This window comes from Bos indicus x Bos taurus, chromosome 3, assembly GCF_003369695.1.
Source record: "Bos indicus x Bos taurus breed Angus x Brahman F1 hybrid chromosome 3, Bos_hybrid_MaternalHap_v2.0, whole genome shotgun sequence".
Lineage (NCBI taxonomy): Eukaryota > Metazoa > Chordata > Mammalia > Artiodactyla > Bovidae > Bos > Bos indicus x Bos taurus.
The window spans coordinates 11,526,037-11,541,695 of NC_040078.1; the positions used below are offsets into that span (position 1 = coordinate 11,526,037).

Sequence of the window (15,659 nt, forward strand, 5' to 3'; positions counted from 1 at the left end):
TCAACATCTGCCTGAGAAGGTGTGCCGGTGCACACTTAGACAACCAAGCGGTGGGGAGGTGATAAGTCGCAGCAATCGCGCGGGCCAAACACCTCATCACCTGAGCTGCTCGGACCTGGGAAGGACACAAAATGCAGGCCCAACCGAGAGTCTGCGCCTCTGAGGACTACCCGAGTGCCTGAACCTGAGCCGCTTGGACCTGGAAGTGCAGGCAGCCCAGGACCGGCCACAGATGGTTCCCGGCAGAGCAACCTAGAGCCTGAGCAGTGTGGGCAGGGAGGCTACCCGCGCCATGAACGGGGGGCAGACCCAGTGTGGCTGAGGCACTTCGAGCACATGCCAGTGTTATTTGTTTGCAGCATCCCTCCCTACCTCCCCTCAGCGCGACTGAACAAGTGAGCCTAAAAAAAAAAAAAAAAAAGTGTCCTCCACAGTCCCCTTTGTGTCAGGGTGGAAACCAGACACTGAAGAGACCAGCAAACAGAAGAAGCTATAACAGAGGGAACCGCCTTGGAAGCTACAGGCAATAGATTAAAACCCTGTGGTTAGTACCAACTACATAGGATGGGGCCTATAGATCTTGAGAAATATAAGTCGGACCAAGGAAATAGCCAAAAATGAACTGAACCCACAATACTCACAACAAAACCAGAGAAAGTCCTAGATATATTTTTACTATTTTTACGATCATTCTTTCTTTCTTTTTTATTTTTTTTAATTAAAAAAAAATTTTTTTTAAGTCCTCTATTATTCCTTTAATTTTCACTTTTATAACCGCTTACTTTGCAAAAAAAAAAAAAAAAGACCCCATTTTTTAAAGCAAACTTCATATATATATTTTTATAATTTTTTGACCTTTTTTTTCCCCCTTCTTTTCTTTAACATTGTATTTTTGAAATTCCAAACTCTACTCTAGATTTTTAATTTTAGCTTTTTGGTATTTGTTATCAATTTTGTACCTATAGTTTCTTTTTTATAATTTCTGTGACCCTTTTTTATTTTCTCTCTTTTTCTCTGTTTCTTTCTCTTCTTCTTTTAAATAACATTGTATATCTGAAATTCCAAACTCTACTCTAGATTTTTAATTTATGCTTTTTGGTATTTGTTATCAATTTTGTACCTGTATTTTCTTTATAATTTATGCGACTTTGTTTGCTTTTATTTTTGTTTTTTCTCTCTTTCTTTTTCTTCTTCTTTTTTTAACATTGTATTTTTGAAATACCAAACTCTACTCTAGATTTTTAACTTTTGCTTTTTGGTATTAGTTATCAATTTTGTACCTATATTTTCTTTATAATTTTCACGACCTTGTTTGTTTTTGTTTGTTCATTTTTTCTCTCTTTCTTTTCCTTCTTCTTTTCTTTAACATCGTATTTTTGAAATTCCAAACTCTACTCTAGATTTTTAACTTTTGCTTTTATGTATTTGTTACCAAGTTTGTACCTTTAAGAACCCAATCTTCAGTACCCATTTATCACTAGGGAGCGAGATTACTGGCTTAACTGCTCTGTCTCCCTTTGGACTCTCCTTTTTCTCCACCAGGTCGCCTGTGTCTCCTCCCTAATGCCTCTCTACTCTACCCAACTCTATGAATTTCTGTGTGTTCCAGACAGTGGAGAACACTTAGGGAACTGATTACCGGCTGGATCTGTCTCCCTCCTTTTCATTCCCTCCTTTTATCCTCCTGGCCACCTCTGTCACCTTCCTCCTTCTTCTCTTCTCTGTATAACTCCGTGAACAACTCTGAGCGGTCCAGTTGTGGAGTGCACATAAGGAAGAGATTACTGGATAGCCCACTCTTTCCTCTATTGATTCCACCTCATCTCATTCGGGTCACCTCTAACTCCCTCCTCCCTCTTCTCTTCTCCATATAATGCTGTGAACCTCTCTGGGTGACCCTCACGGTAGAGAAACTTTTCATCTTTAACGTAGATGTTTTATCAATGGTGATGTATAGAAGAGGAAACTACAAAACTACTGTAAAAATAAGACCGATAACTGGAACAGGAGGCTTAAATCCAAACCCTGACTCCAGGGAACTCCTGACTCTAAGGAACATTAATTGACAGGAGCTCATCAAACGCCTCCATACCGACACTAAAACCAAGCACCACACAAGGGCCAACAAGTTCCAGGGCAAGACATACCAAGCAAATTCTCCAGCAACAAGGAACACAGCCCTGAGCTTCAATATACAGGCAGCCCAAAGTCACCCCAAAACCATAGACATCCCATAACTCATTACTGGACATTTCATTGCACTCTAGAGAGAAGAAATACAGCTCCCCCACCAGAACACCGACACAAGCTTCCCTAACCAAGAAACCTTGACAAACCACCTGTACAAACCCACACAGAGCAAGGAAACGCCACAATAAAGAGAACTCCACAAACTGCCAGAATACAAAAAAGACACCCCAAACTCAGCAATTTAAACAAGATGAAGAGACAGAGAAATACCCAGCAGATAAAGGAACAGGATAAATGCCCACCAAACCAAACAAAAGAGGAAGAGATAGGGAATCTACCTGATAAAGTATTCCGAATAATGATAGTGAAATTGATCCAAAATCTTGAAGTCAAAATGGAATCACAGATAAATAGCCTGGAGACAAAGATTGAGAAGATGCAAGAAAGGTTTAACAAGGACCTAGAAGAAATAAAATAGAGTCAATATATAATGAATAATGCAATAAATGAAATTAAAAACACTCTGGAAGCAAAAAAGAGTAGAAAAACAGAGGCAGAAGATAGGATTAGTGAATTAGAAGATAGAATTGTAGAAATAAATGAATCAGAGAGGATAAAAGAAAAACGAATTAAAAGAAATGAGGACAATCTCAGAGACCTCCAGGACAATATTAAACACTACAACATTCGAATCATAGGGGTCCCAGAAGAAGAAGACAAAAAGAAAGACCATGAGAAAATACTTGAAGAGATAATTGTTGAAAACTTCCCTAAAATGGGGAAGGAAATAATCACCCAAGTCCAAGAAACCCAGAGAGTCCCAAACAGGATAAACCCAAGGCAAAACACCCCAAGACACATATTAATCGAATTAACAAAGATCAAACACAAAGAACAAATATTAAAAGCAGCAAGGGAAAAACAACAAATAACACACAAGGGAATTCCCATAAGCATAACAGCTGATCTTTCAATAGAAACTCTTCAAGCCAGGAGGGAATGGCAAGACATACTTAAAGTGATGAAAGAAAATAACCTACAGCCCAGATTATTGTACCCAGAAAGGATCTCATTCAAATATGAAGGAGAAATCAAAAGCTTTTCAGACAAGCAAAAGCTGAGAGAATTCAGCACCATCAAACCAGCTCTCCAACAAATACTAAAGGATATTCTCTAGACAGGAAACACAAAAACGGTGTATAAAATTGAACCCAAAACCATAAAGGAAATGGCAACAGGATCATACTAATCAGTAATTACCTTAAATGTAAATGGGTTGAATGCCCCAACCAAAAGACAAAGACTGGCTGAATGGATACAAAAACAAGACCCCTACATATGTTGTCTACAAGAGACCCACCTCAAAACAGGGGACACATACATACTGAGAGTGAAGGGCTGGAAAAAAATTTTCCATGCAAATAGGGACCAAAAGAAAGCAGGAGTAGCAATACTCATATCAGATAAAATAGACTTTAAAACAAAGGCTGTGAAGAGACAAAGATGGTCACTACATAATGATCAAAGGATCAATCCAAGAAGAAGATATAACAATTATAAACATATATGCACCCAACACGGGAGCGCCACAATATGTAAGACAAATGCTAACAAATATGAAAGGAGAAATTAACAATAACACAATAATAATGGGAGACTTTAATACCCCACTCACACCTATGGATAGATCAACTAAACAGAAAATTAACAAGGAAACACAAACTTTAAACGATACAATAGACCAGTTAGACCTAATTAATATCTATAGGACATTTCATCCCAAAACTATGAATTTCACCTTTTTCTCAAGCGCACATGGAACCTTCTCCAGGATAGATCACATCCTAGGCAATAAATCTAGCCTTGGTAAATTCAAAAAAAGAGAAATCATTCCAAGCATCTTTTTCTGACCACAATGCAGTAAGATTAGATCTCAATTACAGGAGAAAAACTATTAAAAATTCCAACATATGGAGGCTGAACAACACGCTGCTGAATAACCAACAAATTACAGAAGAAATAAAAAAAGAAACCAAAATTTGCATAGAAACTGATGAAAATGAAAACACAACAACCCAAAACCTATGGGACACTTTAAAAGCAGTCCTAAGGGGAAAGTTCATAGCAATACAGGCATACCTCAAGAAACAAGAAAAAAGTCAAATAAATAACCTAACCCTACACCTAAAGCAACTAGAAAAGGAATAAATGAAGAACCCCAGGGTTAGTAGAAGGAAAGAAATCTTAAAAATTAGGGCTGAAATAAATGCAAAAGAAACAAAAGAGACCATAGCAAAAATCAACAAAGCCAAAAGCTGGTTCTTTGAAAGGATAAATAAAATTGACAAACCATTAGCCAGACTCATGAAGAAACAAAGGGAGAAAAATCAAATCAATAAAATTAGAAATGAAAATGGAGAGATCACAGCAGACAACACAGAAATACAAACGATCATAAGAGACTACTATCAACAATTATATGCCAATAAAATGGACAACGTGGAAGAAATGGACAAACTCTTAGAAAACTACAACTTTCCAAAACTCGACCAGGAAGAAATAGAAAATCTTAACAGACCCATCACAAGCACGGAAATTGAAACTGTAATCAGAAATCTTCCAGCAAACAAAAGCCCAGGTCCAGACGGCTTCACAGCTGAATTCTACCAAAAATTTAGAGAAGAGTTAACACCCATCCTACTCAAACTCTTCCAGAAAATTGCAGAGGAAGGTAAACTTCCAAACTCATTCTATGAGGCCACCATCACCTTAATACCAAAACCTGACAAAGATCCCACAAAAAAAGAAAACTACAGGCCAATATCACTGATGAACACAGATGCAAAAATCCTTAACAAAATTCTAGCAATCAGAATCCAACAACACATTAAAAAGATCATACACCATGACCAAGTGGGCTTTATCCCAGGGATGCAAGGATTCTTCAATATCTGCAAATCAATCAATGTAATACACCACATTAACAAATTGAAAAATAAAAGCCATATGATTATCTCAATAGATGCAGAGAAAGCCTTTGACAAAATTCAACATCCATTTATGATAAATACTCTCCAGAAAGCAGGAATAGAAGGAACATACCTCAACATAATAAAAGCTATATATGACAAATCCACAGCAAACATGATCCTCAATGGTGAAAAATAGAAAGCATTTCCTCTAAAGTCAGGAACAAGACAAGGGTGCCCACTTTCACCATTACTATTCAACATAGTTTTGGAAGTTTTGGCCACAGCAATCAGAGCAGAAAAAGAAATAAAAGGAATCCAAATTGGAAAAGAAGAAATATAACTCTCACTATTTGCAGATGACATGATCCTCTACATAGAAAACCCTAAAGACCACCAGAAAATTACTAGAACTAATCAGTGATTATAGTAAAGTTGCAAGATATAAAATCAACACACAGAAATCCCTTGCATTCCTATATACTAATAATGAGAAAACAGAAAGAAAAATTAAGGAAACAATCCCATTCACCACTGCAATGAAAAGAATAAAATATTTAGGAATATATCTACCTAAAGAAACTAAAGACCCATATATAGAAAACTATAAAACACTGGTGAAAGAAATCAAAGAGGACACTAATAGATGGAGAAATATACCATGTTCATGGATTGGAAGAATCAATATAGTGAAAATGAGTATACTACCCAAAGCAATTTATAGATTCAATGCAATCCCCATCAAGCTACCAATGGTATTCTTCACAGAGCCAGAACAAATAATTTCACAATTTGTATGGAAATACAAAAAAACCTCGAATAGCCAAAGCTATCTTGAGAAAGAAGAATGGAACTGGAGGAATCAACCTACCTGACTTCAGGCTCTATTACAAAGCCACAGTTATCAAGACAGTATGGTACTGTCACAAAGACAGAAATATTGATCAATGGAACAAAATAGAAAGCCCAGAGATAAATCCACACACATATGGACACCTTATCTTTGACAAAGGAGGCAAGAATATATAATGGATTAAAGACAATCTCTTTAACAAGTGGTGCTGGGAAAACTGGTCAACCACTTGTAAAAGAATGAAACTAGAACACTTTCTAACACCATACACAAAAATAAACTCAAAATGGATTAAAGATCTCAACCTAAGACCAGAAACTATAAAACTCCTAGAGGAGAACATAGGCAAAACACTCTCCGACATACATCACAGCAGGATCCTCTATGACCCACCTCCCAGAATATTGGAAATAAAAGCAAAAATAAACAAATGGGACCTAATTAAACTTAAAAGCTTCTGCACAACAAAGGAAACTATTAGCAAGGTGAAAAGGCAGCCTTCAGAATGGGAGAAAATAATAGCAAATGAAGCAACTGACAAACAACTAATCTCAAAAATATACAAGCAACTCCTACAGCTCAACTCCAGAAAAATAAATGACCCAATCAAAAAATGGGCCAAAGATCTAAATAGACATTTCTCCAAAGAAATCATACAGATGGCTAACAAACACATGAAAAGATGCTCAACATCACTCATTATCAGAGAAATGCAAATCAAAACCACTATGAGGTACCATTTCACGCCAGTCAGAATGGCTGCGATCCAAGAGTCTACAAGCAATAAATGCTGGAGATGGTGTGGAGAAAAGGGAACCCTCTTACACTGTTGGTGGGAATGCAAACTAGTACAGCCACTATGGAGAACAGTGTGGAGATTCCTTAAGAAACTGGAAATAGAACTGCCTTATGATCCAGCAATCCCACTGCTGGGCATACACACTGAGGAAACCAGAAGGGAAAGAGACACATGTATCCCAATGTTCATCACAGCACTGTTTATAATAGCCAGGACATGGAAGCAACCTAGATGCTCATCAGCAGATGAATGGATTAGAAAGCAGTGGTACATATACACAATGGAATATTACTCAGCCATTAAAAAGAATACATTTGAATCAGTTCTAATGAGGTGGATGAAACTGGAACCTATTATACAGAGTGAAGTAAGCCAGAAAGAAAAACACCAATACAGTATACTAACACGTATATATGAAATATAGACAGATGGTAACAATAGCCCTATGTATGAGACAGCAAAAGAGACACTGATGTATAGATCAGTCTTATGGACTCTGTGGGAGAGGGAGAGGGTGGGGAGATTTTGGAGAACGGCATTGAAACATGTATAATGTCATGTATGAAACAAGTCGCCAGTCCAGGTTTGATGAATGATACTGGATGCTTGGGGCTGGTGCACTGGGACGACCCAGAGGGAGGGTATGGGGGGGTGGGGGAGGGAGGAGGGTTCAGGATGGGGAGCACGGGTATACCTGTGGTGGATTCATTTCAATGTTTGGCAAAACTAATACAATATTGTAAAGTTTAAAAATAAAATAAATTTTTTTTTAAAAAGTAAAATATGTCACTCTTAATATTTTGATAAAATCTAATCTATTTTTATTTTTCTGTTTTGGTTTGCACTTCTTTGTTCTTTCTAAGAAAACTTGGCTACATTAGCATCACAAACAATTTCTCTTAGAAGTTTCATTATTTTAATGTTTATGCTTAGATATATAATCCCTTCTAAGTTAATTTCCTATATGAAAAGTTCTACATTGATTTCTTTACATGAGTATTTTCTGGCATTACTCAATGAAAAGATTTTTCTTCCTTCATTGAATTGTCTCACGCCTTTGTTGAAAATCAATTGACTACATCTATGTAGATTGAGACTTCCTTTTAAGTTTTGTTAAACAGTTAGATAGTGGCATTTATTGATATCTAGTTTATCCTTAAGACTAAGCCATGTTTTTTTGCTTCTTTGTTGACCATCTCAAGTTTTCTATGATGTTTTCTGAATCTAGCTAGTTGGATCTCAAACATCTTCCAACTGCAAGTGAGTTATAGGAACTGTGTAACTTAAACTCCTCATAGGTCATTGTTTAATCTTGTAGAGTTTCATATTATGCCTAAGCATTTTAGTATGCAGCTCATTATGAAAATTTACCCATACTGGTATTTCTGAAATTCTTCCTCTAAATTGACCCAACTCCTTGGTATTTTGCACCACAAAGTATAGCTGCTTTAGCCTCCCAAAACTCATTTCACTGTCCTTAGGTCAGCAGTACTACTGTGCTTTCCTTGGATTCTTTCCATAAAATGGAAATAGTGTTACCTTGGATTTCCCAGGTGATGCAATGGTCAAAGATCTGCCTGCCAATGCACGAGACACAAGAGACATGGGTTCAATCTCTGGGTCGGGAAGATTCCCTGCAATAGGAAATGGCAACCCACTCCAGTATTCTTGCCTGAAAAATTCCATGGATAGCAGAGTCTGGTGGGCTACAGTCCATGGGGTCTCAAAGAATTGGACATGACTGACTGAGCACACATTGTCTTACCTGCTGAAGTTATTATAGACAAGCTAATGAATAGATAATGATAGCTGCTTAATGAACGTTCAAAAAACTGTTATTAGTATTAGATTTGCAGTATGAAAAATGAGTAGAAAGGAAGGCTTAGTGTTATAGCCCTGCAGCCCTGTAGAGCTCAATTTAAATAATTCTTGCTCCTTAATATCTTTCTCTTTCTCCACAGAAGTCAGATAAACACTGGAACAACAAGACTTCTTCTTTTTATTAGCCCATATCACACATACATCAGTTGAGAACCTTATATTTCTCATAATTAGAAATTTAAACAAAAAATCCATGATTTCTTCTCTCTTTACATAGAACAAAACTCTTGAGTTCTTCAGGAAGAGGAATATTCCTGGAAGGAATAGATGTCTAAGGGCAGTTTGACAAGTCTGAGACACACTGTTTTTGCTACTGGGTGTGAAAATCATGCTACCCCTTATTAATGTTACAGCACCTTGTAATTACCCTCTCTTAGCCTTCGTTGTGTTCTGGAATTCTTTCTCTCTCCCTTTCTCTCTCTCTCTCCATCGTCCTCTCTAAATACTAAGTTATTTTCAGACAGAGGACAGTATAGTGTTTTAAACTTTCTAAGAATAAGGAAATCACCTGAAACAATTGCAAAATATCCACAGGCTCCATGTCAAATATTTCTAATTCAGAGTATCCTGAACAGAACCCAGCAATAGGCATCTTCACATGCATTTCAGAAGGCTCAAGTCTATGGGGTTCAAAAACTACTATTATCATGTTCTATGCCATCCTCATCTTTGTGAAGTCTTCCTTGTCAAAACAATTATCAAGTACCTGAAACATCAATATTTAAAATATACTGATTTAATAAATGAATTAGTGGTTGTATAGATGAATGTCACATTAAAAATGTATTTAAGAGATGAATCTAGCAGATAGAGAAGTGTAGAAAAATAATTTGTGCTCTCTTAGAATGCAGACATAACTAAGACACATAAAACAGGAGAGATAGAGAAAATATTATCTGGCTTATTCTATTAGAAAACTTGAAGGAGAAAAAGGAGACTACATGAAATTTTTTTTAATGGCATTTACTTAATTCTTCAAAAGAGTCCACTTATATCCAGATTCTATAAGGCTAATTAATGATTAAGGGCTTATTAGCAAGTGAAAACTTGAGTCAAAATAAATTATATATGAAAAAAACATAGTATTCAAACTATATATCTTCTATATGAATCAAGTAAAGTAAATAATTATTTTGATTTATTTTTACAAGTTATATTAATGCCGAGAATCCAAAGAAGTAACTCCCTCAAAGGCATTTATCCCCTGGAGTACCCTAACTCTATAAGACCCAAGGATTTGCTGGAGCTTCTGCCATCAGGAACACAGAGCAGCTAAGACTGCATCTGTCCACTTAACTCTAGCTCAGCTAGAAAGCAGAGCTTTCTTTCATCTTTAGAGGCTAATCTTAGTGCCTAGATTTTCCTCCAGTCAGTTCTGGAAAAATATACTGCATGATGTTCTCACAAATTTCTCCATTTCTCTCCTTGTTTATACTTTGGTGGGATATACAGGATAAAGAAAACTGAGATTGTGCCAGAACTCTGTAAGTGCTTCATTTGCATTATAGCTGTAGGACAACTCTTTTAGCATCATCTTTTCATCAAACTGTACAAATATACTGGGAATCAAAGAAAGATTCAAAGGCAGAAGGGCTGATGAGAACCATGCAAGTGCAGTGGGTCATAGGATCAGGATCCAGAGAGAAACACAGGGACAGAAACCATACGTGGAAGGCAGAGATCCAGCTGAAGAAAGTACAATCTGAATATGGAGAAAGACTAAAGTTAGAAAAATATTTAAAAATATAAAACAAAAGGGGCTTCCATGGTAACTCAGCTGGCAAATAATTCCCCTGCAATGGAGGAGACTCCAGTTTAATTCCTGGGACAGGAAGATCCCCTGGAGAAGGGATAGGCTACCCACTCCAATATTCTTGAGCTTCCCTGGTGGCTCAGATTGTAAAGAATCTGCCTGCAGTATGGGAGACCTGGGCTCAGTCCTTGGGTTGGGAAGATCCCCTGGAGGAGGGCATGGCAACCCATTCTTGTATTCTTGTCTGGAGAATCCCCATGGACAGAAGAGCCTGGCAGGTTGCAGTCCATGGGGTTGCAAAGAGTTGGACATGACTGAACAACTAAGCACATATGCACACAAAACAAAAATATTCCTAAAATGACTTAAGGTAGGAAAAATAATAAGGAAATGCCTGAAGAGCAGGACTGATATATACTTTAACAAAAAGGGAAAAAATGTATCTGCTGTATTGAAGGTGGAAGAATAAGAGTTAGGAGTAAATGGAAGTGTGAAAAATGATGCCTGTGTGAGGATTACAGGGAGTAAAGAAGATATTGATCAATTTCCTACTCCAGTGGTGAATAAGCACACAGTACAAAAGAAATATTGAAAATATTAAAAACAGGATTCTGGTTAATTAGAAGATACAGTCTTACAGTGGGTAGTTTAGGATATTTGGGATACAATCTCACCTCTGCTTTTAAGTAGCTGTGCAACATAGATCTTCACATTTTACTTTTTGGGGACTCCATTTCTTTATAACATGAAGGGGTTGAACTAGATACTAAGAGCTAGCACATCGAATACTAATGTCATTTAGAAACATAGCTGTGAACATTTGGTACTCACAAAAATGTTTTGTTTCTGCTATTATTATTACTGCCATTTCAGATGAAAACCTGAGGCACATTAAAGCAATTTCTACAAGGTCATAAATCTAGTAGGTGACAATCTAGGCAGTCTAGCTCCATAGCCTACACACTTCTGGCCTCACTATGCTTATATTCCAGCAAATGATCCCAGAAGAAACTGATAGAGAAGTAACTGCACACAGTAATCAAATCTCAGAACTACTCAACAAAGCCTTTTAGGAGATAAATATTAACATGGGGTTTTGAAGGACTGATGAACATTAATTGTGATGGTTAAAGAATTGTGAGAAAAGAAAAGCAATTTTTTATTGGTGAAGATAGAAATTTATTATGTGTGATGACTGTAGACTAGCTAAAGAGTGATAAAATGATAAAATCTGATAAAATGACCTGAGATAGTGATTAGAACAGAGAATTCGAGATAATCACGGGGAAATAAGAGAACTAAGAACTTAAGAGGAAAATAAGACCTATAAAGGGATATGATAATTTTATTCCAATAACAAGAAGGCTGTCATTTTTTTTTTTTAAAGAATGAATTTTCTTGTATCTTCAAAGAACAAATCAAGACCAAAGAGTGGAAGTTTTAAGGAGCCATAGTTCATCTCAGGGTAAGAAGACTGGCCAATTAAGCCATCTAGCAAGAGAACAGTCTGCTTTGTGAGGTAATAGACTCCTTATAACTGGAACTTGACTACTGTGATTGGACAACTCATATTTATGTTAAAGGTTTATAGACTTAGGTGCAGATTAGGAAAGAAGATTCCTGTTCAGTTGCTCAGTCGTGTCTGACTCTTTGTGACCCCATGAACCGCAGCACACCAGGCCTCCCTGTCCATTACCAACTGCCGGAGTCCACCCAAACCCATGTCCATTGAGTCGGTGATGCCATCCAACCATCTCATCCTCTGTTGTCCCTTTCTCCTCCTGCCCTCAATCTTTCCCAGCATCAGGGTCTTTTCAAGTGAGTCACTAGTGTAAAGGTTTTAGAATTATGTTATTTCTGAATCAAATCACAGGTCTCCCACAGAAAATTGTGAGGCTTTTTCTGAGAACATTATGGAGGCATCAGAGATAGAGGAAGTGGTCAAGAGAGTGAAAGTGTCAGCCCAAGAATGGGCATGCTCTGAGCATGACTTGAGCTTTAGCTAGATTCTTAATCCCAAATTACCATGCACTCATGACAAGAGAAACCCCAATATATGAGATCATTCTAAGCCCATCTCAAAGATTTCACAACTAATCATGAGCAAATAAATCTCAACACTTTGGTATATGTAAGCAAGCGGTATTTATCTCAAGTATATGAGGGACTAGAGAGATGACTTTTCAATTGTTTTTTCTAGTTCATACTTTCATAAAATTACTTTGAAGATAGGTGATTTCCAGGACTATCACTCTCATGTAGGTTAAGCAAATGGTTTAATCTTTTTGAAATTCAGTTTCCATAAACTCACAGGTTTAGATGAGATGACTTTAAGATCACCTCTTGATTTAACACATCATGTATGAAGCTTGTATGCCGATAAGAAGACAGAGAAATGGAAACAACTTCCAAAAATGAAAATAATGTCTTCAGATATTATTGAATTGGGGGTTTTCTTATCCCACTACTCCTCAAGCCTACTGCTTTCCCCTCACCCCTTGATCAATGTGCTTAACTTGTTTATTACTCATTTTATCAGATTAGTATTGTCAACTTTGTACAGAAACACAGACATGGTCTATTCCGGGGCATTCGCTTTTGTCAAATTCATTCTGTTGCCTGTTGCAGAGTGTCTGAGTCTGATTTGCAGTGACCAATGAAAAGGCAGAACCAGAGCATGATCACCGAGTTCATCCTTATAGGCTTCTCAAACCTAGGGGATCTGCAGATCCTTCTCTTCTTTATCTTCCTCCTGGTCTACCTGACCACTCTGACGGCCAATGCCACCATCATGACAGTCATTCATCTGGATCGGGCTTTGCACACCCCTATGTACTTCTTTCTCTTTGTCCTCTCCTGTTCTGAAACGTGCTACACCTTGGTCATTGTACCAAAAATGCTGACCAACCTGCTTTCCACAGCTCCAACTATTTCATTATCTGGGTGTGTGGCCCAGCTCTATTTCTTTGTGGGCTTGGCTTGTACCAACTGTTTCCTAATTGCTGTAATGGGCTATGATCGCTATGTTGCCATCTGCAACCCTCTCAACTACACACTCATTGTCAGCAGAGCCACCTGCACACAGCTGGTTTTAGCCTCAAGCTTCTGTGGTTTCCTGATCTCTGTGGTTGTCAACGTCCTGGTGTTTAGTGTACCCTTCTGTTCCTCCAATCGGATCAACCACTTCTTCTGTGACATTTCCCCTGTCATAAAACTGGGCTGCACAGACACCAACCTGAAGGAGATGGTTATCTTCTTCCTCAGCATTCTGGTATTGCTGGTTCCCTTAGTGCTTATCTTCATCTCCTATGTCTTCATTGTTTCCACCATCCTCAAGATTTCCTCAGTAGAGGGGCAGCGTAAGACCTTCGCCACCTGTGCCTCCCACCTCACAGTGGTCATTGTCCACTATGGTTGTGCTTCCTTTATCTACTTGAGGCCCACATCCCTGTACTCCTCAGATAAGGATCGGCTTGTGGCAGTGACCTATACAGTGATTACCCCACTACTTAACCCTCTTGTCTATACACTAAGAAACAAAGAAGTAAAGACAGCTCTGAAAAAGGTTCTCAGTAGGTACTTGCTTTCCAAAACTGTATGAGTTGCTAGGTAAGGAAAATTATATTCATGAAAGTATCCAGGATAAGATGCCAATAAACATAGTTTTTATTTAAAAAAGAAAACAAGGAAGAAGGTAGTGTTATTTTTATTGGAAAGACCTTTCTGTTTGCCCTCTATTCACTGTAGAGGTTGTACCATTTGGTCTCCAGAAAGTTATGTGAATGTGGCAACTTTCAAAGACTCAATCTATGTTATTATTGAACATTTAAAATGTCAGTTTTCTCATAAATACTATAAATACTGCATTATTTTTCTGAGAATGCCCAGTCTGTTAATATTCTTCCTACATGGAAGGAAACAATAGAGAATGTTGTTAAAGTGTCTGAATGCTTCAGTATATTTTTTGAGGTAAAAGCAATTTTACAATAAAAAATTATAGACAAAAAGAATAATTCATTTATGGATAGATGAGGAGAGATCAAAGTTCCATGAGGCTGATGGTAAAGCAGAAAACATGGATTTGGGAATCATAAAGACCGAGGTTTGAATATTGATTTGAATCATTGTCCAGCCAAATGCCATGGGTCAGACTTGACTTCTCTCATGGTCAGTTATTCCCTATGTAACATGACATCTTTAATGCCTTCTCATTTGGACATGGTAAGAACTAAAGGAGTTAATAGATCCAAAACAATTTGGTGCTCTTCTGACAGGAAGCATTAAAAATTGCTAGTTTATTCCCACATCCCTTCATTTTCCTTTCTTTATTCCATAAACTAGGATTGCAATAATGTCAGTTGCAGTGTGAAATTGAGTTGACCATCCAAGAGTTCTGTGAATCTGCCAATATGAGCAAAGTATTAAAATAGGTATTGTAGGAAAAGAGTAATAAACTACGGTTCCCTCTTTCTTTCATGCTTCGCTATAAGAAATAACCAAATGGTAATCACCTATATAAGTGGATTACACTTATTTGCATGATTATTTTTTGTGGGTTTTGTTAAAGATGTGTCTCAATAAAGCAACATAATTTTATATGAACCTAATTTCTTAAGTGTGCATTTCTCAGCCTTCCAATTGAGCAACATGTAATAGGAGATTTTACTTGGTTATGTGGAGGGGGATAAAAGTTGAAGTGTCACATAACATAGATCTAAAAATAAGTTTCCTGTGTGAGCACGTACCTATAACTTAAATTCTATAAAATGTAAATAAATAAAACATTATTTACATAAGAATTAAATCCGGAAATGCCTTATGGTATATACAGCTTGTCTTTTTATGACTGGCATATTTCACTTAAGGAAGGGAGAGTTGTTATTTAATGATTACTGTTTCAGATTTGAAAAATGGAAGTGTCCTGGAGATCTGTTTTATAACAATGTGAGTATAGTTCATACTACTGAACTACACACATAAAAGTGGATAAGACAGAAAATTTTATGTTATGTCTCTCTTACAATAAAAATAGGTCTTGTTATGTGTCAGCAGGTTATGTTATGGTTTGCTGTTCTGAGTTGGGTTCAACATGGTAACTCTGCTTCAAGTTTCACATTCATTGGATTTGACCATTTTGGATAGGTTGGAATTTGATTTGCATTAGTTATTTTCATTCCAGATACCAGGTCTAAAAGGACTGGGAGAGTTCATCTA

The 15,659-nt window shown here is 37.2% G+C and overlaps 1 protein-coding gene across 1 annotated transcript; it reads left to right on the forward strand.

The window, feature by feature from the left end:
- Positions 1-13,101: 13,101 nt before the first annotated feature.
- LOC113890418 (olfactory receptor 10T2-like) lies at positions 13,102-14,046 on the forward strand. The gene has a single exon (XM_027538307.1). It carries the CDS (start codon positions 13,102-13,104, stop codon positions 14,044-14,046), a length of 945 nt encoding a protein of 314 aa, XP_027394108.1.
- The last annotated feature ends 1,613 nt before the right edge of the window (positions 14,047-15,659 follow it).

Excerpts from the sequence above, each read along its gene's own strand:
- LOC113890418 (XM_027538307.1), top strand. The coding sequence starts at position 13,102 with ATGAAAAGGCAGAACCAGAGCATGATCACCGAGTTCATCCTTATAGGC.